The following is a 25,560-nucleotide window of genomic DNA, read 5'->3' as shown; positions in this document are numbered from 1 at the left end:
GAAAAAAATGACAATGGAGAGAAAGTTTGAGAGAAGGAAAATAGTTAAGTTTGGAGAGAGAAAATATGTTTAAAAGAAAAAAGATATGGAGAGAGAAATTCAAAATTAGTTAAAAATTGGAGAGAAAGTAGGAATTAAAGAGAAAAAAACGTTAAAGTAATTTTAAAGAGAGTGAAATCTGCTGAGATTGGAGAGAGAAATATGTGTGGGAGAAAATAAAAATAAAAAAAATCTAGAAAAAAGGAAAGAAAATAGCAAGTTGGTAAATTTTGTAACGACAATTCTGTGAAATCGTGGAAAGTACAAGATTTGATGGAAGGTGCATCAGATTCTTTTTCAGAATTTTCTGATTTCCCAGACCTTTTTTAATGGCAATTTCTGTAATTTTTTAAAACTCGAAGGTCGTTTTCGAAATTCCTCTTCCAATCTGACGTTGTGGACCTGCCTTCATTTTCTGTCATCCACGGACTGGGTCACATTAAACGACCCATTTTGGGTTGTTAGCTCAATCCCTCTCCTATAAAAACTATTTAACTTTTTTCTTATAAAAATACACTTAGGTATGTTAAAAAATAATAAGTCGTCGGTTAAATTTATGCTTCATGCTCGGGGCAACTTATAAACTATCACAAATCGTCGGTTAGACTTAGTGGAAATTGTGATTCTACAAAGAATGAAATGGTTATTCTTGCCCTTAGGAGTAAAGGAGATGAAAGATGATGACAAATACTTGGTGAACTTCCTACTTAAACCGAAACATAAGATTAAATCTTATGTTTTTATAGTGGATAAAATCGAGAAGAAGCTTTCGGGTTGGAAGAGAAAGACACTTTCATGCGGAGAGAACTATTCTTCTCAAGAGTGAATTGTCTTCTACTCCTATTAACCTCTTTATTAACATTGTTCCTGAAGGGGTGTTTGATAATATTGAGAAACACCAAAGGAATTTCTAGTAGGGACATGATATGGATTCCATGAAGATGCACTATTTAAGTTGGAATAACTTACAAGCTAGTCAGAAAGACGGAGGGTAGAGTATTCACTGAACCCAATGAATTGTGGGTTAGGCTTTTGAGAGCTAAATACCTTAAAAATTCTTGTGCGTTTTGGTTACATGGGTCTAAAACGTCATGTACTCAGACGTGGAAAGGTATGTTACTAGTGAGAGAATTCATCAAAGAACGTTTATGTTGGTCGGTTGGAGATGGTGCATCTATTCGTATTTGGGATGACTCTTGGGTTCCTAACTTAATGGGCTTTAAACCAGGAAAAGATTAAAAAATCAAGACATTCCAAATTTATTTAAAGTCAAAGATTTGATAATTTCTACCGGGTAGTGGAAGAAGGAAATTACAGTAGATGTTTTTGACAAGTTATCCGCAAGGGCTATACTTCAAGTTCAATTAAATATTAGAGGTGGTGAAGATATAATCATATGGGTGCGGACAGAGATAGGTAAGTTCCCAACTAAATCACTTCACAAACTTTAGAGAAATCTTTCCCAAGGACGTCACAAAGTGGTAATACTATATCGAACTTGTCTTGGAAATATTTTTGGACAAAGTTACATGTGCTGCCAAGAGCTAAGTATTTTATTTGGCGGTTACTTCAGCAAGCTCTTCCTAAAAAAGATAGAGCATTGAGATTTAATTTGTGGTCTCTAAGTTATACCCTTTCTGTGATAGGGAGGAAGAGACTATTGATTTATTGTTTAGGAGATGTAGGATTACAATGGAAGTTTGGAGCTGCTCCTTATTGTCCCTTAGAGCATCTCCAATGCAAAACGCAAAAAAATCTCTATTCATCCTACGTGTCAAGTTCCAATTGAGATTCTCACTCCTATGTGGCATCAATAGAGATCCTCAAATTTTTTGTGTCTCCAATGCAAAACTCGAAACTTATCTTATTTACTTGTGTGTCATAGTTATTTTTGTAAATAAATAATTAGTTATTTTAGAAAATATAGAAGACTCGATTTCTATTGGTTGAAAATCAAATATTGATGAAGTGGACAATTAGAGATATCTCAAGAAGACACTCAAGAAATAGAGTGTCCTCTTGAGATATCTCTATTTCACCCTCGACATGTCATCTTAGAGATCCAAATAGAGTGTTGCATTGGAGATGGTTTTTAAGAAAAAACTCTAAAAATCCTAAGTGGCACTCGGAGTTTCTAAGATTGAGTGTTGCATTGGAGATGCTCTTAGACTTGATGGAGATATAGAGTTCAAGGAAGTATTGTTGGAATGGTTAAAAGAAGGAAGTGATGTCAACAAATTGAAGTTGAGAATATACACCATTTGGTGTTTATGGAAGGCTCGAAACAAATGTATCTTTAATAATACCTTATCATGTGTATATGCCATTGTTCAACAGGCAGTCAAGATGTTAATTGTTAAGTGATGAGGAGAATGAAGGTTTGGAAACAACTGGGGCTGAGCTACAACCCCAAGATAATTCGAGCGGTTGGTGTCCTTTTTATGAGCACACATAATGTATGGCGAGCGTTCATAATACATTATGACAAATATCATATTTTGTTCTTCAACTCAAGTACAAAATGATTTCTCTTTCTAAATTATTTTTCATTTTTTCATTTAGTAAGTTATAACAAAAAATAATACTTTTAGAACAACTACAACACAATGTCGTTGTTCATAATTCGTTATGTACAGAAACAATCTTATTTCTTTTTATGTTCTTTTCCTTTCTCAAAAAATTTCGCAGTTTTCAGAATACATTATGAACTATTCAAATTGCCTAAATATGCCTTTCATAAGTTATTTCTAAAATCCTAAGCTAGAGTGTAGAAATAATCCTAAGCTAGAGTGTAAAACATGATTATGTGGATGTGTCTGTTTAGCAAAGCCAATAGTGACGCAGCTAAAAATGGCGTTGGTAGATTATGACGGCATATGTTATATGTTATAAGTGAGATGATCAGATGACTCCAACACTCTACCTGCGAAAACGATTATAGTTCATGTTATGATACTATCAAGAATGTCTGGTAGGAAAAAGATAGCATAGCCAAAATACAGAAAATCACTAGTATTATGAAACTATCTCTTTCTGAATGATCAACAAAAACCAAAAGAGAAGCTATCGTTTTGGTAGGTACAGTTACTAGACTCCGAAGTTTTATTAGCAAAACACTTAGTCCCACGTTGCTTATAAAATCTTCTAGATCTGTGCAATTGTATAATACGGCGTATATATTAACCAGGCTTTTGAGGTAAGGTGCCTAGATTAGTTAGTCAAGTGATCAAGTCTCAAGTAAAGAAGCCAAGGATGGACACGACACATGCCCATATCTAGTAAAAACCTTATATTATATGGAATTAGGGTTAGAAAATGTGAAGTAAAAATCGAGGAAGAGGATCATATGAGACGGGGAACGAATAGTACACCTAATTTTACACGATTCAATATTAAATATTATTAGGGTTAGAAAGTGTGAAGTAAACATTATAGCAACATTATAAGTTCATCAATGTGTAGTTTTGCAAGATACTGATTCGCAGAACTTTGCAGCAATTACATGTTTACCCTGAGATAGAAAGAGACTCACAGGGGAAGAATGTTATTGATGGATATTAAGATGAGCAAACAAGAACCGTCTACCCAAATTCTTGAACTTAACGTCCTGATATAGTGCCCTCACCAGGATATCCTGCAGACAGCGAACAATTTCAGTATAGAAACTCAAACTACAGTTTCAGGACTTTTTATTGATGATTCATTAACAATGTTCGAGATAATGGTAGAACAGAATAGTAAAGGCCTAATGGCACATTACCTTTAGAACGGGAAAAGTAGTCGTTATAATGGTTTTCCTCGAAAATGGTCACTGTTAAACGGAAAAAAGGGGAGTAAAAACGACAATATATACCAAAATTAAGAGCCAGTGTATAATAGTCAATATATGCAGTCCAAATGAATCAAATCAAGAAGTTCGGAAAGTAAACAGATTCGATCACACCAAAGCTTCGAAAAGGAGAAAAATCTGTAAAATTGAAATACTCACTAGTCTATAAGGCTGACGAGGACGGATGTTCAGCTATACGAGGTAGCCAATCTTTTAAATGGGCCTCACAATCAGCATCGGCACGAGAGAGGGCACCAAGAGGAGTAACTGTAATCTGAAATAGATTGGAGAAGTTAACCGTGGCTGTTTTTCTTTTTCTGGTCATTTCTTTAAGTTTTCAGAGGAAATACTTACATAACCTTCTTGGAGAGCTTGATAATCCATATCCTCACTGTCAAATTGTACCCCCCTTACCTAACATTAAATATAGTGATAGATTCCTATGTTATATTTAATATAGCTATAAAAGTAAGAAGACAGAAGTTAGGTTAGATAGAAAGGTTATAAGATCAAGAAACAATAGGCTTAAACTAATCTTTTCTAGTAAAACTTCAAAGTTGGAGCTAGTGATTTCTCATGTCTAGCCAATTGTGTGTTAGGGATATATCTTACAGACAATTTTCATTTACTGCCTTTTACTTAAACTAGAACAGTTGGACATTTTATTTGTATATGTGATACACAAGAAAGATACTATAAGTTTTCTTGTTATCGCTCGTAATATAGACCAAGTGTTCGCCTTGATTATGTCATATAAGTTCATCATAAGATGATGTTATAAATCTCTATTCACTGGAGTTCAATTCCAGGTGCATGTGTCTGATGTGATTTATCACATTGCACCAGTCTATTGTGACTTTCGGGTCGTGGTATTCGCACTGAACCAATTGATGTTTACGCCTGAATATCACCTTGACAAATATTGTTTCATAATAGTGATAATACACTAAGCGATTGAGGAGTTTCAAGGTGTGTAAGATATTGCTTAGGTCTTGAGCTGTATACGAGAATTATGCCTTGGTACCTACCACCTACAAGGCCCCAACACATTTGTTATTGGTTATGTTTCATGACTGATAGTGTTAACGTTAAGTCTACAATATCAGAGTGTGAATTTCAAGATTTTAAGGTTATGTATTCACAATAGACAAACTATATCACAAACTGACTTCAACTTTTCGGGAAGGTTATCGTCAATGAGAAAGATCACCCGATTATAAAGAAACATTACGACATTACCAATTCGCGATATAAAGTAGCAAACGCATTTTACTTTTGAATGCAAAAGTATGAAAATCAAAGCAGCAATACCTGTCTCTTGTATAAAAGATGTTCTTGTGATGGAATTGAGGACACGTGTTTCTCTTCCCCAACCAATGAGTTAGTCTCCATAGTCATTGTTGATAGCATTTTTCCTCCTTCAGATTCGGAAGAAACTTGTCTCCACCCGTCTTGCGTCATACTTTTACCCTGTCTAGTTGGCTTGTAACCCTACCCATGCATCGTACAAAAAATATGAGAATGAGAAGAGGGTGAATCACGACTATATAGAAGATAAATTAATCCATGATTTCGAGATCTAAAGATCACCTTATGATTCACAACATCAGTCGGGAGATCAATGTTCAGAAAGAAACGTGTAGAATATGTTTTATTCTTGATATCAATCAGTATTGAATTAATTATGGGCAAGCATGCCTCCGCGCTTACTTTGAAGTCACTAATGCTGCTCTTACCATTAACCCTGAAAGTCAATCTCGATAATTAGACATTGAAGCACGAAATCACATAAATCAATGATAAGTTTGCCTTCATAGACGAGATATGATACATCTTGACATGATAAATTTGTTATTGCATACCAATCATATGATATAGCTATAGAAGGTACTCCATAAAAGAAGGCCTCTCGAGCACCACCTACTGTCCCAGAGTAGACACTGCAAGTAGAAAAGGAAGATGGAACCCATTACATAGTGTGATTAGGAAAAGAGGAAGATACGGATACAGGTCCTTGGAAAATTTATCTGGTATTCCAACAATAAACTAATATTAACAGAAATAGAGACTTGTTGCACGCGGCCAAGCATTAAAAATCACTAAAAGAAGTCCAGACTAGAGAACTGCAGCTAATGGAAATCCAACGTGATCAATCATTTCCTTTCTTCCTATACTGTCATCAATATCTATTGACTTACTTCTGATGCTCTAACTGGCACAAAAATTATAGTAAGCAAGAACCGTTAATTCTTATTTGAGGCTAATTTACTGTATATGCTGCACCATTTTAATAAATTTCCTTTTTTGAGAGCTAAATTGTATTGTTGTCCACAAGCATATGCAAGAAATTTGTTTTCTTTCATTCTGCTAACCTACTGCAACTGACGGGAATAGAGTGGAACAAGGGTAACCTAGACAAGGAGCAAATAAGATCCAAGGACCACCCCACATATAGCCAAGTTTTGAGTTAGAAGCACGCAAACTTATAGACATTTGAGCAACATATACACAATAGCTCAGTGGTCACATGTCCATGCACCTGTGTAAAGAATGTGTGAAGCTCAAAAGAACACGACCACAATTGTCTAGGAACCAAATAACATAGAGATGCACCAAACAGGATATGTTACTTACATATGATATCCACAGTTGCTACCCTTGTTAATGCCACTGATTACCTGTTGTGAGGAAAGCAACCAAATATTTGACACTTTTTAAATTCATTGAGCAAAGGATGAAAGTATTTCGAAGAAAATATTATTTTAGTATTTCGCAGATGTCATTAGGAATCGTGATTAAGTTTCTGCACTTGTTTTATGTTGTCAAGAGAATTACCAGATCAGGAATTGCAGGAAAAAGTACTTGGGAAATACCAATAGAAGCAGAATCGGCTGGAGTTCCTGCAAATAACATCCAAATAAGAGTGACAGTTGCATATACGAGAAGATTACACTGAACGACGAGGATGCACAAAACTGTTAAACAAGAAAGTGTAGAATTGAAGTTATAAAAGAAACCAACCAGAAACTGCAAATGCTGTTGCTCCTTCGATTTCAACTCGTTTGACAGAAATAGCATGACGCCAAGTAATACAATGACTAACAGCGGACTGTTCCCTGCAAAAGTTCTTTCGTTCAAACATATGAAAACTAAGGTATACATTGTTTCTCTATCTCGACACATGGTCCACCAGTGCACGAATCTCCGACAAGCCAGGGTCAAAAGTTACCAAACTTAAAGGTCATAGCCATTAATTTTTGACGGTCTAAGTGTTCAAGTTCATGTGTTTTAAGAAAAACACCTTATTGATTTTGATATAAACTATTCAAATTCAAAAACCCACTTAGTAAGTACATTATGCAGCTTGATGTATCTAAGATGTCCCTGGTGATATCTGAAGCCCCCAAATGCCACCACACATATAAAGGATTTTAAGTATGTGTCTAAACCCCAAAATGCCTTCAGGGGTTTTTCACAAACTAGAATAAACTCCAATTAAGTTGTATAAGAAATCAGCATCGAACTCTTAACACTGGACATCTTTTTCACTGAGTCATACCGTGTTCAGAAATAGCCCCTCTTTTTTACTCTGGCCCGCTTTCTTTCTTCGCGTCCCATAGACGAGGCAAGTCCGAGGGCACTCGGACTGGGCATAATCCGTGCTGGACTTGAACAGCACAGACAGATGCCAGTCCAAGTGCCCTTGGACTACTTGGTCAGGAGTCCGAGGCCCATGAGAATTGCCAAGAGTGATGGATGGATGGCAAAAATTGGGTACAAAAATAACTGACTGATTACTCTAACCCAAATTAGATTAACCATTACTCATTTTTATCACTTAACGCCTAAATCATTTAAAGTACCATTATCACTTTATATTTGATCATCATTAAAATTCATCTAAACCAGATCGTATGAATATCATTATTAAGATTGTATGACTTACGAGTCAGGAGCACAAACTTGAACCTCGTAACGACCGGTGGAAACAAGAACTTGAACCAATGCTCGTAAACCAGGTGCGTCGATTCCATCATCATTTGTCACCATGATCGTTGGACGAGAGCAAACAGAAACACCATCCATTTCTTAGAGAGAAGAGAGAAGTAAGAGAGGAGTTTTTAGAGAGAGAGAAAGTGAACTGTTCGATTTGGGAAAAAAATAAAGAGAGGGGTTGCTGCTGAGTCGAGATCCATATTCAATTCAATTTCTAGTGACGCGGGAGGCATAACGACCTCCTCAGGATGACGTGCGCACTTTTATTGGTGACATCTTATATCTTACGAAAGCATTTCAATGTTCGAGTAAACCGTTGGATATCCTCGAGGTATGTAGAATAAAATCGACGGTGTAGATGCAAGGAATTATCCACTTTAAGTTGGGATGATCATACGGGGGTGGGAATCGGTTCGGACGGGCGGGAAACGGACACTAAGTCAACCAGTCCGGGCGGAACGGGCATAAGTCTCAAGTGTCCATTCGGACATCCGGACAAAACGGGCGGGCATTTCAGATTTTTCTCTAACAAAGTGCCCGTGACCGTTTTGATAGTCGGGCAAACCAAGTATCGGTCGGTCGGTCACCGGTTACTAATGAACACATAAAAAAAATTATTCAAGATTAAAACTGTTTAGTAACTAAACACAACTTTCTAAACTCCCCCTTTACAATTCCAAAAAGTACATGGCCCGTTATTCTAAGGCCCAAAATATGAGGAATAACAAGAAAGAGACCCAATCTTAAATATTAATGAGAAAAAAACCCACTATGTACAAGTACCACTATACCCTTTATTACACAAAATCATGCCCATAAAATCCCACCCACTTTCCCATCCAAATTAATTTGGTCAGTCTTCTTATTACAAAAACCAAGATTTTTTACTTTTTATTTCTTCATTCTTTTTTACTTTCCCAGAAGCTAAAGACCATAATCGTTTTCTCTCTCTACCTTCACCGGAATTGGGTGATCGGACATGAAATTAGTTTCTTCGGAAACGAAGTCCGACCATTGAACTACCGGTATGATTTCATCTTCATCTTCTTTAATGTTTCATCTTCTTTAATGTTTCATCTTCTTCTTCTTCTTTAATCTTCATCATCATACAATCATAAGTTTTATTTAATGATGTTCAATCTTCTTATAAGATTTTTGAGTTTTACTTCTACATTCTCTAATTTCTTTAACAAGGTAAAATCCATTATACAGATTTTTGTTCTAAGAAACTAAAAAGTACAAAGTTAGATCTATTTTTCGGTTTCTCTCTCTAGAAATTACGTTTAAGCAGATGTTGATGTTTAACAGACAAATTGTCAGGTGTTTTAAGCATGTTAGAATATGTTGTTCGTTAAGGGGGTCTGTTTCCAACATTGTAGTTGACATTCTTCAAAATGTCCGGAACAAAATCGCAAATGTTTAGATTAGAACCCAACATGTTTGCAACATAACTTTAAATGTTTAAAAAAAACCCCAAAATGTTAAACGAATAAAAAAAGGTTTTTTTTACCAAGTAAAACCCTAAACAATCATCAACATTCCCGTGAATGGCTGAAACATAACCCAAAATGTCTTCAACATATTTGAAAATGTTTCCAAAAACCCCCCAAAATGCTAAACCAAGAACAAATACTTATTTACTCAGTAAAACACTCGAAATTCATCAACAAACCCATGAATGTCTGGGACAAAACCCAAAAAGTACAAAGTTAGATCTATTTTCAGGTGTTTTAAGCATTTTAGAATATGTTGTTCGTTAAGGGGTTTTGTTTCAAACATTTAGGAGTTTGTTGATGATTTTTTGGGGTTTTACTTGGTAAAAAGCTATTGTTCTTCGCTAAGCATTTTAGGAGTTTTTTTGGAGACATTTACAGTTATGTTGAAGACATTTGGGATTCTGTTTCAAACATTTAGGGTTTTGTTGTTGATTTTTGGGTGTTTTACTTGGTAAAAAAGCTTTTGTTCTTCGTTAAGCATTTTAGGGGTTTTGGGAAAAATTTAAAGTTAAGTTGAAGACATTTTGGGTTATGTTTCAAACATTTAGGGGTTTGTTGATGATATTTTTTTTTTTACTTGGTACAAAAGTGATTGTTCTTCGTTAAGCATTTTTTGTTGTTCAAAATACCGACACTTCTTCAATAATGAGAACACTTTCTCTTTTGTTAAAAGCATACTTATCAATTGTTTAATCTATATTTTTGCTCTTCATATGCGGGATTCATTCTGAATGAGAATGTCTTTGACATTTTTCGCTAATGCTAAACATTTTTAGAAATGTTGATAACGTTCGTTTTAATGTCTCGAGCATTTTCCAATATTCCTACTGCATATAATCATTTGTTCATTCCGCTTGCAGAATTTTCATCTATGGAACCGGATAGAGTACCTGTTACTTCTCAAAATAATGATAAGAAAAGCTAGTTTGTGAATCATGTCGAACCCAATTGTAATTGTCATTCTTCCGTATGTCTCCAACATGAATTAGATATTTACAAATATGTTGCTTATTTGTCTTAGAAACTCTTCTTTTTGTCTATGAATTTTATATATTGTTCCAAACATTCTAACTCATGTTGTATAGTGAATGGATCCTTACATGGCTAACTCTTATTTTGTAAATTTCTTATTCATCCAAAAGAGTGTCAAACAATGTAAAAAACGCACCTGAAGAATGTCCATAACATTATTGATTGTTTCTTCATATTTTGTTTAATTCTTGAGACAAACTGTTTATTGTCTCTGCATCTCATATATTTTGAAGAACAAATTTTTTGTTAACTTAATCATAAAATGTTATGAACATGTCCAACATTGTAGGTGACATTCTTGAAAATGTCAAGAATAAAACCGCAAATGTTTAAATCATAACCCAATATGTTTTCAACATAACTTTAAATGTTTCAAAAAAAACCCCAAAATGTTAAACGAATGACAAAAGTTTTTTTACCAAGTAAAACCCTAAAAAATCATCAACATTCCCCTGAATGTCTGAAACAAAACCAAAAATGTCTTCAACATATTTTTAAATGTTTTCAAAAACTCTCCAAAATGCTAAACTAAGAACAAAGACTTTAAAACACCCAAAATTCATCAACAAATCAATGAATGTCTGGGACAAAACCCAAAATAACTACAACAAACCCGTAAATATTTGAAACAGAACCCAAAATGTCTTTAACATAACTATAAATGTTTTCAAAACCACCCAAAATGCTAAACGAAGACAAAAGTTTTTTTTACCAAGTAAAGCACTTAAAAATCATCAACATTTGCCTGAATGTCTGAAACTGAACACAAAATGTCGTCAACAACACCATAAATGTTTGAAAAAGAACCCCAAATGTCTTCAACATAACTTGATTGATGTTACCACCAAAATCCAGATTTTGTGCCTTAAAAAAAATTAATTGATGTTTTAAACATTTTAAATTTGTTTTAGAAACAATGTTCATGCAACGAGCAAACTCGAAAATGTTTGATTTATTTAGTCAGTTTTATCTACATTTCCGATTTTGTTCGAAGATAACATCCATTTTTTTGCAAACAAAAAAAAGAAAATAAAACAGAACACTATTATCGAACAAATCATATTGACAAATACAACACATCAAAATACTTCTGACACATCTCAGTTTGTTCAAAGCGAAAACAAATTTGCTCTTGTTTTTTCGGTTTTGCAATAAACAAAAGAAGCTTATTGCAAAAGCATCTGCAAATTTCCTCACAACAAAATCCAACTTATATAAACATGTAGTTACAGCGGAAATCCCACTCTAAGAATCCAAAACATTTTGAGTTTTGTTGACACGAAAACAATTATTTTCATTAATTTTCCAATCTTCGTTAAAGTTGTCAATTCTGCCCGTTTTCTTTGTGCAAGTTTCTTCTAGCCCGACTTTAAGGTAGAAGAAATTTTCCAATTCTGCCCGTTGACAACATTAATTTTCCAATTCTGCCCGTTAAAGTTGTCAATCCAAAACATTTTGACTTCAACCACCTCTGTTTCCTTCTCATTTCTCCCTTTTCTTTCCGCTTTATGGCAGCAAATGGTTCCTTGCATAGGACAATTATAACATTGTTATCAGCTTCAGAAATTTTCCAAAAACATATAGCATGCAAACTTGGACACAAACATAAATGTTGTCAACATTTCACAATTTGATTATTATTCTGAAAATGTACAGTAACATTTTAAAATATGTCTCAAACAAATAAAAACTATCAGAGAGCAACTTAATAAAAGAAACCAAACCCTTGGTATAACTAAAACATATTTGAAATTGTTTGGAACATTAATGTACTTGCAGAGAGAAGGATGACAAATGAAGTAATTAAATCTTTATTGCTAATAATAGTTTCGTGCTCAAAGCATTATTGCAAAAACATAAACATCTAAGAAGATGTTGATAGCAAGTTAGGAATTGCAAACATCAACCAAGGAACTGCAACCAAAAATCATCATTGCCGAAAATATTATTAAGTTAAAAAACACAATCACTAAGTGAATATTTGGAGCAAGCATTTTCGAGTTTGGCCCCTGAATCAACATTGTTTCTACAACAAATTTAAAATGCTTAAAACACCAATCAATTTTTGTAAGACACAAAATCTGGATTTTGATGGTAACAACTATAACAATACAGAAAACATTTTTCAGTTTGCTCGTTGTATTAACATTGTGCTAACAACATATTCTAAAATGCTTACAATACTTGTCTGTTAAACATCAATATCTACTAAAACGTAATTTCTAGAGAGAGAAACTGAAAAATAGATCTAAGTTTGTACTTTTTCAGTTCTTAAAAATGACGAAATATATAAAATATTTTCCAGTTTGCTAGTTGCATCAACATTGTTTCTACAACAAATTTAAATTGCTTAAAACACCAATCAATTTGTGGAAGGGACAAATCTGAGTTCTGGTGGTAACATCTATAAAAATGAATAAAACATTTGTAAATTTGCTCGATGTATTAAAATCGAACTAAAAACATATTTTAAAATGCTTAAAACAACAACCAATTTGGTTGTTAAAAATCAAAATATGTTAAAAACGTAATATCTAGAGAGAGAAACTTAAAAACAGATCTAAAATTGTACTTTTGTTTTCTTAGAACAAAAATATCATATTAAAGTTAAAAGAATAGATCTAAAAAGATATCAAACATTGAAGAACAAATCATATGCTTAAGTTTGAAGAACAAATCATATGCTTAAATGAAGATGAACAAAACATGGTGTTGATGATAAAGATGAACAGAAATAAATAGAGATTGTTAGCATGAAATGAAGGTGCAATGAAGATGCTTAAATGAAGATGAACAAAACATGGTGTTGGTGATAAAGATGAACAGAAATAGATAAAAATGGTTAGTATGAAAATAAAGTGAAATGAAGATGAATCTAGAGAGAGAAAAGATGGAAGAAAGATGAAGATCAAGAAATACTTTTCTGTGAAGATAAAGTACCTGTAGACGGAAGGGGAGAGATTTAAGGAGAGAGATTGCCGGCGAAATGATCGGGATGCTCAGTCCGGTTATGATTTGTGTGTGATATTTCGCTGCCAAATATGAGAGAGAGAGAGAGGATGGAAGGAAAATAGTTTTGTAGAGAGGGAAACTAAATATATACAGGAAGTTTGAGAGGGAAAAAAATCCTTAATATATAAAGGGCAAAAGAGGTATTATCTGAAAATATGACTACTTAGAGATGAGTAAATGAGCATTGGGATCAGGAAAAGGGTTTGATCTTTGTTTATTTTTAAAAAAATGGGTTTTTCAACTAATATTAATACATAGTGGGCCTGGTTTTGTATTTGAGCCCATTTTTTGGGTTTTTCAATAAAAAAATTCTGAATACAAAATTAAAGGATAATCATTGAGATTTCTCATAGATTACGATCGGTTCTATTCTTCTTCACATGGATTACGATCAGTGCATTGTGGGTTCTACGGTGTATTGTGGGTTCAAGGGTTACTGGTGAGATATTGAGATTTTAGAGGAGAAAGAGACTAGAGAAGTAGAGAGGTAAAGATAAGATTAAGAAAAGTGATTTCTAGGGTTACATATTTTTACTCTTGAAATCTAATGGTTGTAGCTAACCCTACAAATCTAAAAGCTTAAAATCAATCATATATGCGGGCGGGTATGACTGGTAGGATAAACGAACGGGTATGGACGGATTCGGTCGGGCAGACAATATAAGCGGGCGGATTCGGTCGGACCACCGGGTAAGGACCTATGCCCGCGTCCGTCCGCTTAAGCTCTTGCGGTCGGGCGGGTACGGACCGATTCGGGCAACAGACGGTCACAGACGCTTCGTACTCGGGCGGTCGTGGGCGGATTTCGGGTTTTCGAACCAAAATCCCACCCCTAATCAAACCTGGCTCGTGCCTAGGCAGCAGTCAAGGAAGGTCCCAATTGTCATGGTCTTTTTGAAAAAAGAAAAATTAGACAAAACACCTAGATGTGTCAATTTGGTCCTGACTGTGGTAGGTTTTCTCCCAAACCGGCCTCTAACGGGACAGGTTTTAATGATTGTTTAAGAGTCGAAAATAGGATGAAGATCAAAAAATATATCTAGGATTGAAAGTGGTTTGAAATTAGGCAGTAAAACCCATTCCGATTAGGTATATCATATTATATTATATACTATATTACATCATCCTACATTTGCTTGGATTCATCTTACAGGACATGGGAGGATGGAAGCCAATGGTGCCGGACTATGTTCCGGGGCAACCACATCGAGTCCAAGCTTGGATGAGTTATGTTTAATGCATCTGTTTACTATCATTCTATCATCATTGGCGTGAACGTAATGCAAAAGTGTTTGAAGGCGTAACTAAATCGGCAAGCGACATTATGAAAGAGAGTCACTCAGAAATGGCTGTTAGCCCAAGCAAATTGACTGGGAAAATTCTAGGAACTTCGAGGCAGCAAATTGTTGTTGGAACATTCGGGTAGAGACTGATGGGACCCTGATGAGGGCTGGGTACTGACAAAAACTGATTGGCAATTGCGCCTTGCGTCCCTGAGGGTATGGAGCTATTGTGCATAATCCAAATGGGGAGGTACTTCTTGAAACAGCTCCCAGGGAGTCAGGTGGTTATGCATGAGTACAGGGTTTCGCTCAAAGAATAGGTTGCCAATAGAACTTTCGGGAGGTATTGCTGATGTGAATGGGAAGTTTTATTCGCAAGACACTTCACCCAGAAGGACTCTCCAAATCTTGGGAATAGACTTGTAATATACTACATTAGCGCACTTATTAACCAGGCTTTTCGGGTAGCATGGATGCCTTGATTAGTCAAGTGGAGAAACAAAGGACGGGACACGACAGGCCTATAGCCAAGACTCCAAGAATAGCCCTGGCTGGTAGTCTCCAGCGGACAATTAGGCTGGTATTGATCTCGTCTTCTAAATCAAATTGCTATAGTTCATTATTTAAATATAGTTGAGTAAGAAACCGAAGAAAAAAAGGATTATAGCAACATAATAAGTTCATTAATATGTATCTTTTGTAGATAATTAGAAAAACTTGCAGCAATTGATGTCTACCCTGAAAAAGTAAGAGTCTCGCAGGGGAAGTCTGCTAATTGAGATGAGATTAGCAAACAAGAAATGGTTACCCGAATTCTTGAATTTTTAACATTCTTAGCTATCGCCACATCAGGATATCCTGCAGAAGAACATTTTCAGTATAAATGCTCACACTACAGGTCTTGGATTATTTTTAGCTAGCTATGATTACAAGAGGCTGTAACTGCAGAAGAACATCTTCAGAAAAAAAAAAGTTCATTGATATGGTCGTTATACTATTTTTTTTCTCCGAAAAAATGGTCCTTGTTGAAAAATGAGAAAAAAGAATAGGAGAATGCAGCTGTAATGGAATGTAAAAGCAACTTGAACGATCTATCTTTAAAAAGAAACAAAACGGTCGTTTAACCTCCAAAACAAGTGGCTATTACGGAAAATAGACGGTGGTCCTAGCACCCCACGTGACAAATGACAGAAAATAACAGTGAGAGTTCGTTACAGAGAAATGGCATTTGTTTGATAAAAATACTTCATCAACTAAGAGGGTAACCATAATTGTACTTCGAAAATATTTACTTAGCATTTGACTTAATGACACATCACTATCTTTCACCACAACATTAAAAGTAAAACTAGTTATTTAATAGTAAGAAACAACTATTAAGAATAAAGGGTCATTGAAATGGTGATAGGCAATACATGGCAAGAAATGGGAGTTTCATTCAGTCATTTTTAAAGCACTGGTATAATCACAAGAACCCACTGTGACAGATGATCCAGTGGGTACAACAGCCCAACCTAGCTCTTCTAACTCATATATATGCAACCCAAATGAATCGAATCAAGAATTTTGGGAAGTAAGTAAAAACAGATAAGATCACATGAAAACTTCGTAAAGGAGGAAAAAAATTCTTAAAAGATAAGTCAATGCATGAATCTAAAATTGAAGGATTAAACTCACTAGTCTATATAGCTGATGGGGATGAATGTTCAGCTACACGAGGTAGCCAATCTTTCAAGTGGGCTTCACAATCAGAATCAGCACGAGAGAGCGCGCCAAGAGGAGTGACTGTTATCTGAAATAGATTGGTGCACTTAAGCATGACTGTTTTTCTTTTTCTTGTAATTTCTTTAGGTTTGAAGAGAAAATACTTACATATCCTTTCTGGAGAGCTTCATAATCCATATCCTCACTGTCAAATTGTAGCCCCCTTACCTAACAGTAGTAACTTATTCATTTGTTATATTACGTCTAGATTAAATAGGTAACATATAGAGGTTGGATTAGATAGCTGTAAGGTTGAAAAATCAAGGCATAAAATAATCTCTTTCTAGTGGGTCTCTAAAGTTGGATCTAGTGATACTCTAATGTATGTACAATTATATGCATAACCTTATAGAGTTGTCTGGTAAGAAATAAAACAGTAACTCGCGTAAGTGAAGAGAATCGCCTAGATACAAGAGTATGGCGTATTGAGGAGAAAGACCCACTCTCTGTGTCAAATTGTTATAAGAGATTGGACATAGAAGATAGTCTGCTTGAGCAATGTGTCTCCAAATATGTGTGGCTCAAAGCTCTGCCCCCCAGGGTGGGTTTCTTCATGTGGGCAATCCTACTACGTAAAATTCCCACGGTGGATTCACTGAGAAGAAGAGGTTTCCAGATACCTAACAGATGCATATTATGCAAGGCAGAGGAAGAATCGTTGGAACATCTGTTTCTACACTGTAAGGTAGCCTCAAACCTGTGGAGCTTCTTCACCCAGTCCATGGGTGGCCAGTGGTGTACCCCCAACACTATTAATCATATGGTTACTCAATGGGATGGTCTGTATAAGAAAAAACATAGAAGGGAAGTGTGGCAACTAGTCCCTGCAGCGATCATATGGTGCATATGGAGCGACAGGAACAACAAGATCTTTAAAGAGAAAAACCTAAACTCTTCAGTTGACATTGAAGACGTGAAGGGCACTATCTTTGCTTGGATTAGGAGATTAGATAAATATAAGAATGTATCTTATCTTGAAGTAGTTTTAAATTGGGATACTTGGATGATGTGAGAAATCAACCTTGAATCCCTAACCTTTGTACATAGTTTTTTCTCCTTATATATTCAATCTAATTTTCAAAAAAAAAAAAGAGAATCGCCTAGATGCTATTTGTCACTTCAAGAGTTACTGCTTATGTTTCAGTATCGCCTTCATGAATTTTTGTTTAATTTTCTCTCTTTTTAGTTGTTGATTCTAACTTGTTTTTAGTCACCCTTTTTTAATAATCTTATAGCTATGGGAAGTAACAATCGAAGTGACGCCAATGACAGATCACCCGCAAATTATATGAAATTATTAAGACATTATCAATCCATGATATGAACTAGCAAATGAGTTTTACCTTTGAATGCAAAGAAATTGGAATAAAAAGTGGCAATACCTGTCTCTTGTATAAAAGATGTTCTTGCTGTGGAATTGAGGAGACATGTTTCTCTTCCCCGACTGATGAATTATTGTCCATAGTCATTGTTGATAGCATTTTACCTCCTTGAGATTCTGAAGAAACTTGTTTCCACCCAACTTGCACTATACTTTTACCCTGTCTAGTTGGTTTATAGCCCTAACCAATGCATTGGACAGGAAATTGTGAGAATGAGAACATGTCCCTGAATCTCGACTTACAAAAAAAAGATAACTTGATCCATGATTTGAGATCTAAAGATCACCTTATGATTCATAACATCTGTAGGAAGATCTATGTTCAAAAAATAACTTGGAGAATATGTTTTGTTCTTGATATCGATAAGTATTGCATTGATGATGGGCAAACATGCTTCGGCTCCTATTTTGAAGTCATTAATGCTGCTTTTACCTGCAACCCTGAAAGTTAATCTCTATAGTTAGACATGGAGGCAAAAAACCACATAACTTGACATGACGACAGGTTTTCTTTCATCACTGAGATATGATTGTCTCAACGTGATAAATATGCTGTTTCTTACCAATCATATGATATGGCTATAGAAGGTACTCCATAAAAGAAGGCCTCTCGAGCACCACCTACTGTCCCAGAGTAAACACTGCAAGTAAAAGAGGAAGGTGAAACCATTACATGATGTGGCCTGGAAGAATGAAAGAAGTAAGATACACATCCTTAGTGTCAACCAAACAAGACAGTATTAACCGAAAGAGTGCTAAGGGCTAAAGGAACTCCAACCTGATCAATTATTCCCCTCCTTCCTATTTTTTCATTCATAACTATTTAAACTTTTTCACCAATTACAGTAGACACGAAACTTGTTGATTCTTATTTGATGCTAATTTTTTAGAAGTGTCCACCTTTAGAAGTCCAGTAAGTTTCGTTTTCTGGAGCTTAAATGGTAGAGTTGTCCACTAAAAATCTGCAAGCAATTGTTGACTCTTGTTTGTGCTAACCTACTACAAGTACTCAGAATAGAATGTGAATACGGTTAGTGTAGATATCAACTAAATAAGATCCAAAGATCTCACCACTTGTAGCTCATTGATTTTCAGTTAGAAGCACACAACCTTAATATGGTACCAATCAAGGCCTGAACCATTGTCGCAATGGTCGCATGTATACTACACTTTTATATAAAGAATGGACGACATCAAAAGAACGTCACACATGACGGAGGCGTGTTCACATGGCCAAGGTTCGCCTAGAAACTAAATAATAAGATTGAAGATCCGGAGAAAGGCTCGCTCATTGTTAATTGGTTCTAAACCTATGTTCTGGAACTTAAAGCACATTTGTTAAGGCAGTCAATAATAACACGTGGGAATACTTCTGTCACTCAACAGAATAATACTTACATATGATATCCGCAGTTGCTACCCATGTTAATGCCACTGATTACCTGTCATAGGAAAAATATTAGCAACCCAAATTTTGAAATTTGTTTTTATATACCATGATTTAAGTTTACCACACTAGTTTTCTGGAGAATTACCAGATCAGGAATTGAGGGAAAGAGCACTTGGGAAATACCAATAGAAGCAGAATCAGCAGGAGTTCCTGCAAGTAACATCTAGAGAATTATAAATCTTGCTGAACGTCTCCATTATAAGTGGAATTTTTGCAGAGAGAAGAAGGTTACACAGAGCAAAAATATGTAAATGCTAAATTTCTTAAATGTACACATAAATATAGGACGAAACCATGAGGATGCACAAAATTATTTAAACTGAACTTGCTAAAAAAGTGGAGTTGAAATCAGGGAATAAACCAACCAGCAACTGCAAATGCTGTTGCTCCTTCAATTTCAGCTCGTTTAACAGAAAGAGCATGACGCCAAGTAATACAATGACTAACAGCAGACTGTTCCCTGCAAAGAGTGCTTTCTATCAACATAAAACTGAGAAATACATAATTCCTCTATCCTGAAAAATGAACCACCATGGCATCAATTTTGGTCATCCAATTAGGTAATGCAACTTGACAAGCCAGGTTCCAAATGCTACCAACTAGAAGGATCATAACTTCAGCTGGTTTGAGTGTTTCAAAGTTAATTAAAAAAATATCATTTATTAAGTTTTAGCATTTCAATGGATCTTAAATCATATCCTGAAATTCATGAATCCTGTTTATGTATTATATATAATTCGGCAGAACCGACACCAGTTGGCAGTTAGTATGTCCATGATGTTTCTGAGAGGTAGTGATGATTTTAAATGAAACCATAAAGACTTACAAGATACATATCACATATGTCATAAAAGGGATTTTAAGCATGCATTCAAACCCATCCATATATGCCAACAATTCTGCTAAATTCACCTTTTTCTAGACCTAAATTTGCATGAAAGGTATGAAATTTAGTTATTCTTTAGGTTTGCTGATTACCAGATAGATAGATAGGACCATGAATTCCTCTGTGGTTAAAATGAGACCACTCCTAGTTGAATCCCTAATATAGGAACTACTTATACATTATGGAAGTCCAAACTACCTTCTTCACACACCTTGCAACCAAAAAGGTTAACTTCACTATTTCTTGACTGAACTTCAGGTAAGCTAGTAATCAGTGACACAAAGTACATTAGAGTATTGGCATGAAAACCATGACAATTCCAAGTTTTCATAAACTCCAAAATAAATTCTACAAGATATCTAGATCAAAATCTTATCACAAAGAAAATGTTTTTTTCTTTCAGCTTCATTTTTTCTAGAAACAAACAGATTTAATTGATCAATCTGTTCAGACAATTGCGTGAAAACTAAATTTCAGAAACAATAGAATTTGATAAAAAATCACTAAACTCAGATTAGATTAACTGAAATATAATTCGATGATATATCACTTCAATGCCTAAAATGATGAATCAAAACTAGAAAATTTTTACTTTTTTTACTTCATCGAATATTCAAAGCTCATGATTCTCATCAAACTTCAGCTAATCGCAGATAATGTAAATCAGATCTTTTGTAACAATAAACTAGAGAACGATAATTAAGATAATAACAATCATCATCATTATCAACACGGTCATAAGGACTTACGAACTAGGAGCACAGACTTGAACCTCGTAATGACCGGTGGAAACGAGAACCTGAACCAGAGCTCGTAAACCAGGTGCGTCGATTCCATCGTCGTTTGTCACCATGATCGTCGGGCGAGAGCTTACAATAACACCGTCCATTTGTTTTTAGAGTGAGAAAAAGAGCGAAAACCAGAGAAAATAGGGATTTTTAGAGAGACAAAGTTTAAAGTGTTCAATTAGAGAGAGTGAGAGAGAGAGAGAGTGATTGATGAATTTGGGAGGTTAAATTTCCAGGCCTCCTCAGGAAGACACGCGCTTGGTATATCTTACATTATGAAATTTTATTTCCTAGAGCGTACAGAGAGTGTTGGGCGGTCTGGATTTAAGGAGTATGTACTCTTTAAGCGTTGGGATAATAATATTTGCCGTTTTGCGAATGCAGAATAGCGAATGTTTGTTCTTAATTTTCAGCCAGGAGGACTTTTTTTTTCATTCTTTTGGGAACTTTTTTTTGGGTTAATTCCGTTTTGGCCTCCGATTTGTGACCAACTGGCCGTTTTGGCCCCCAATTGTGTCCGGCAGTTCGTTTTGGCCCCAAAAAATTTCTAAATGACCCCAAATTTTTTCAACCTCCCAATTCTACCCTCATGGCATTTCTGTAATTATTTTTTTTCTTTTTCTTTGTCCACCTCATATAACAATTACCACATCACTCTGTCCACCTCACCCTTTGATGGGCCTAAAAGGTTACCCTAAAAGGTCTCCACCCGCAAGTATACGGGCGTCAAGTAATAAGTCCGGTAAGACCGGTTCGTTCCTCAGAGACTAAGTTAAACTAAAATCTAACCTTAAAACTATTGAGATTTAAAAATGGTTTGATTGAGGTAAAATAAAAATAAAATATAAAACTCAAAAATAAATAAAGAAATAAATCGGTATTCAGAAAAAGGGAACCTAGGGTTTTCGAATCCGTTTTCCTAACAATTCTAAGGACAAATTAATTTTGGTCTAATTCGATAGTTCTTTGTATAACTCAGGTTTTCAGTCCATGAACGGTCTAAAAAACCCGGAAGATATTATCGTTAAAATAATAAAAACTGTAATAAATTTATCATTAGAATAATTATTTAAACTTCATCAAAACCCTAGATATAAAGGACTTAGCTACTCATGCTAGAAACGATAAATATTTGAAGTAATAGAAGAAAAAGAAGAAAGAAACTTACTTTTCTGCGCTTCTCCCACCAAACAGACCCTTAAGGAATTGATTTCCTTCTGTTTTTTCCGGAAATCTGCCAAACGCACCCTCTGGGAAAACGATTTTCTCGTCTTCCCGGAAATATTTTCCTCTCTGGAAATTTATTTTCTCACCTTCTTCAACCTCCTGTTTCTCTCTTTATCTTTAAGTTTCTTTCTCTTTTCTTAATCTTTCTGTTAATTCTCTCTCTCTATCTCTCTCACAAAGACAAAGTAATTAAAATCAAAGAGATATAAAATTGAAATAAAAAATTACCTCCATTAAAGCTCTCGGGTTTCTCTCTCTCTCTACAATATCTCCCTCTTTCTTTCTCTGTAAAACTCTCTATCTCTCTGTAATCTCTCTATATCTCACAAATAAAGAAATTACAATTAAAGAGATAAAACAAAAAACAAAGAAATCGAAATATGAAGATGGTGATGATCTCGGTTTTCCCTCTTTCTCTCTCTACTGTTCTCCTCTGTTTTTGTTCTCTAAAACCGATCCTTCTTAGCCGAGAGGACCCCAAAGATGAGATCAAATTTCTCTCTGTTTTTCACTGATATATATAGAGAGAATTCAAAATTCGAAATCCTCAACAAATCTCAATCTCCCACTCAGTCGAATCCCGAGTTCCCTCTCTCTCGGTTTTCTCTCTCTCTAAAACCGTGACTGTTCTCCCTCTTTGATTCGAATTAATCTCCCCAAAATCTGAACCACCTTCTCTCTCTCGGTCTTATCTCTTCCTCTGTTCGGTTTTGATTCTTCTTAAGATCTTCTCATCCATCTTTCTCGGTTATCTCTCTCTCTCGGTTTCTTTTAATCAAAAACCGAGAGCCCCCCCCTCTCTACAATCTTGGTTCCGTCTTATAACAAACCCCCAGAAGAGTCTCCTCTAAGACCGACCCATAGATTCTTCGTTATCCCCAGATTTCAAACGGAAATCCGAACGAACTTCGTCGCCGGAGAAGAGAAAATCTCGGTGTTCTGTTGCTGGAAATCTGTATAGGATTCGGTGCTTCGCGGCTGGATGAAAATGGTACGGCCTCAGCTCTCTGATGTTGCCACGTATCTCAGCTAAATCGGGTCCGTTAAATAATTCCGTGTTTTTCTAATAGCTGGGTGTACTTCTGACCGTGACAGAATGTAGCCCGCGACTTCTTTGGTCCCTCCGATGACTTCCTGGATGCGCGCCACGTGTCCCTCTTGACCCTTGGTCAAATGATTTTGACCCCAATCTTTGACCTTGAATATTTCATTGATCCGGACTCCGATTTGACTTCCGTTTTCGCCTACGGGCTCGTCTTGGACTCTACTTTCCATCCGAACACTAATGTTGACCAAGAAAATAGAATCAACAAATGACCAAAATGCCCCTAGTCTGTATTCTTTCCGACTTTATCCGTTTCGCACGCGTAACTCTGTAAAAAGGTACCTGAACATAAAAGAGAGTAATTCGTGAGAGTAACTGCTCTAGAGAGACTAACTCGTCTAAATTAAGAGACTCAGATGGGACATTTCCATGTCTCATCAAACATCCCCAAACTTAGATTTTGCTAGTCCTCGAGCAAAACAGAAAAATAAAACTAAACCCATTTCACCACTTTCGTAGGGACCCACGATTGCACTTAGCACGTGCAACAAGCCGTTAAACCTCTAGGTTACCCAAGAGGACGAGTTTTGTCTCGTGAGGGTTTGCAGTGAATATACCCACAAAATTCAAAGATCAAAAATGCAAAAGGGTCTAAATATGATGTGGACTAAAAATGTTCATCCGGTAGATTTTCAAAAGTTAATAGCTATGAAATCTAAGTCGACCAAACCATACAAACGCTAAAAATCCTTTCACTAGTAATCAAGACTCGAAGTGCACGTGACCTGCCAATATAAGTATCATTTCGGTTTTGAAAAGACAAGACCTCGATTACCGTCTCGATACATTTCGCCTCGACTGCTGCCTCACGGTCATACACTCAAAAATCAAAGTCACTCAAGAATGGTTCACTCTATGTGTTGGTATGAAGGAAAACTCAACACATGAAAAAGACGGACTAAAATTTTGTGGACGACTGATCTCAAAGAAGGAAACAACCACTAATATGGAATGGGGAAGCTAACCAACTCTTCTCACCTGATCTACTATCTAACAATGCTTCCTAGAGGTAGATAGACACTAGAACTCCTGAGAACTCGACGTCTTCAAATCTTCAAGAACTACTTCAAGGGGTAAACACTCAAACAAAACTACATAAACACCTTTTTCTTTCATTTTCATTTTTTCTTCTTCTTTTTTTTTTTTTTTTTTTTTTTTTTAATACTGACTCTGGTAATAAAACTCAAGATACATAACATACTTTCTTCACATTATTCTTTCCTTGGATAAAATTCTATTCACTTTGCTTCATGCCTCACTCTCAGGGTTCTAAATAATGATGGCGTTCTATCTTTCTCTAGTTGACACTGTTTTCAAGTTTCTCAGACTACAAGAGAAGGTTTGCATTCCTGATGACATCCCTAGTGGTTGTAAAATTTGAACTCAAGAGATCAACTGAGTTTTAATGAATATTACGAGGTTGAGTAGCTCTTCATTCTACTCAGAATTAGCTCAGAAGAGATCACTCAAAACAAAAAGAAAGGCTCAGAATCTCACATGGGTTAAGTCTCCACTAATGATCGATTAAGTTCTCTTAGAAAAGTCTACTCGTCACCTATCTAATACTCACATGGCTAGTGCACAGACAACTTCAAGACTCGAAATTCATGGAAAAACCTTTAGCAGAAGCATAGTACAACCAACTAGACTTTATAACTATTAACAAGCAAAAACAACTAGACTCACGTTTCTAATCCAAAAATTAAAAATTTTGAACCCTTTTGAATTTTTGAAATAAGGACTAAAAATTCAATCCCCCATCCCCAAACTTAAACCGAACATTGTCCTCAATGTTCTGAAGACTATGCAAAATAACAGGAATAGGGAAAGATGTTACCAGATTCAGAAGTCCTATGCATGGGTTGCCTCCCAGAAAGCGCTAAGTTTAACGTCTTCAGCCAGACGAAACAGATGATTCGAAAAAAATAGAAAGAATTATACCTACTGGATTACAAAAGTGTAACTAACTGTAAACCAATAATCGATACATCTGTGGGTCCACCCAAAACACAAAGTTTTCAGTGAACGATAGTCTCACATTTTCGTAACTTGGTGATAGTGTAAGTGAGACTATCAAGAAAGAAGGGCAATCCCCAAACTTATACAATAAGGTCGTTAAGTTCGGCACCGCACTAGAGAGAGTACAGACCGGATATAATGGGTCTTCATATGGATGATCGACAGATGGAGTGAGTGCTTCAAAATCTACACATGGTTTTGAGGGACAAAATACAAAGCAATCTAGAGGACTATCAATGACACCCGGACTTAA

General features: G+C 35.6%; 2 protein-coding genes across 5 annotated transcripts; both read right to left on the bottom strand.

Annotated features, from left to right (window-relative positions):
- Positions 1-2,672: 2,672 nt before the first annotated feature.
- On the bottom strand, positions 2,673-8,068 carry LOC147559201 (uncharacterized). 2 transcript variants are annotated; one of them, XM_086661036.1, is made up of 12 exons: positions 7,815-8,010; positions 6,890-6,984; positions 6,704-6,768; positions 6,503-6,546; positions 5,731-5,808; positions 5,459-5,612; positions 5,180-5,359; positions 4,223-4,282; positions 4,028-4,142; positions 3,800-3,850; positions 3,572-3,673; positions 2,673-2,962 (listed from the first exon to the last, which is right to left on the bottom strand). In XM_086661036.1, the coding sequence occupies exons 1-9, from the start codon at positions 7,952-7,954 to the stop codon at positions 4,032-4,034; spliced, it is 927 nt and encodes a 308-aa protein (XP_086517162.1). In that variant the 5' UTR covers positions 7,955-8,010; the 3' UTR covers positions 2,673-2,962; positions 3,572-3,673; positions 3,800-3,850; positions 4,028-4,031. The 2 variants fall into 2 exon arrangements, with proteins under 2 accessions (XP_086517162.1, XP_086517161.1); XM_086661035.1 differs by lacking the exon at positions 2,673-2,962 and having other exon boundaries at positions 3,415-3,673; positions 7,815-8,068.
- Positions 3,600-21,291, bottom strand: LOC147559200 (uncharacterized). Of its 3 annotated transcripts, XM_086661034.1 has the most exons (11): positions 20,918-21,198; positions 19,648-19,742; positions 19,368-19,432; positions 19,231-19,274; positions 18,396-18,473; positions 18,120-18,273; positions 17,834-18,013; positions 16,560-16,619; positions 16,365-16,479; positions 15,511-15,545; positions 3,600-3,637 (listed from the first exon to the last, which is right to left on the bottom strand). In XM_086661034.1, exons 1-9 carry the CDS (start codon positions 21,055-21,057, stop codon positions 16,369-16,371), a joined length of 927 nt encoding a protein of 308 aa, XP_086517160.1. In that variant the 5' UTR covers positions 21,058-21,198; the 3' UTR covers positions 3,600-3,637; positions 15,511-15,545; positions 16,365-16,368. The 3 variants fall into 3 exon arrangements, 2 of the variants coding, with proteins under 2 accessions (XP_086517160.1, XP_086517159.1); XR_015234515.1 differs by lacking the exon at positions 3,600-3,637 and having other exon boundaries at positions 15,285-15,545; positions 16,560-16,854; positions 17,552-18,013; XM_086661033.1 differs by lacking the exon at positions 3,600-3,637 and having other exon boundaries at positions 15,285-15,545; positions 20,918-21,291.
- Positions 21,292-25,560: the final 4,269 nt, after the last annotated feature.

Source organism: Eschscholzia californica, unplaced genomic scaffold, assembly GCF_041429995.1.
Source record: "Eschscholzia californica isolate CP2 unplaced genomic scaffold, dmEscCali1.0.p SCAF_2, whole genome shotgun sequence".
Lineage (NCBI taxonomy): Eukaryota > Viridiplantae > Streptophyta > Magnoliopsida > Ranunculales > Papaveraceae > Eschscholzia > Eschscholzia californica.
Note: the sequence above shows the minus strand (reverse complement) of the source record. Positions and strands in the feature narration are given on the sequence as shown.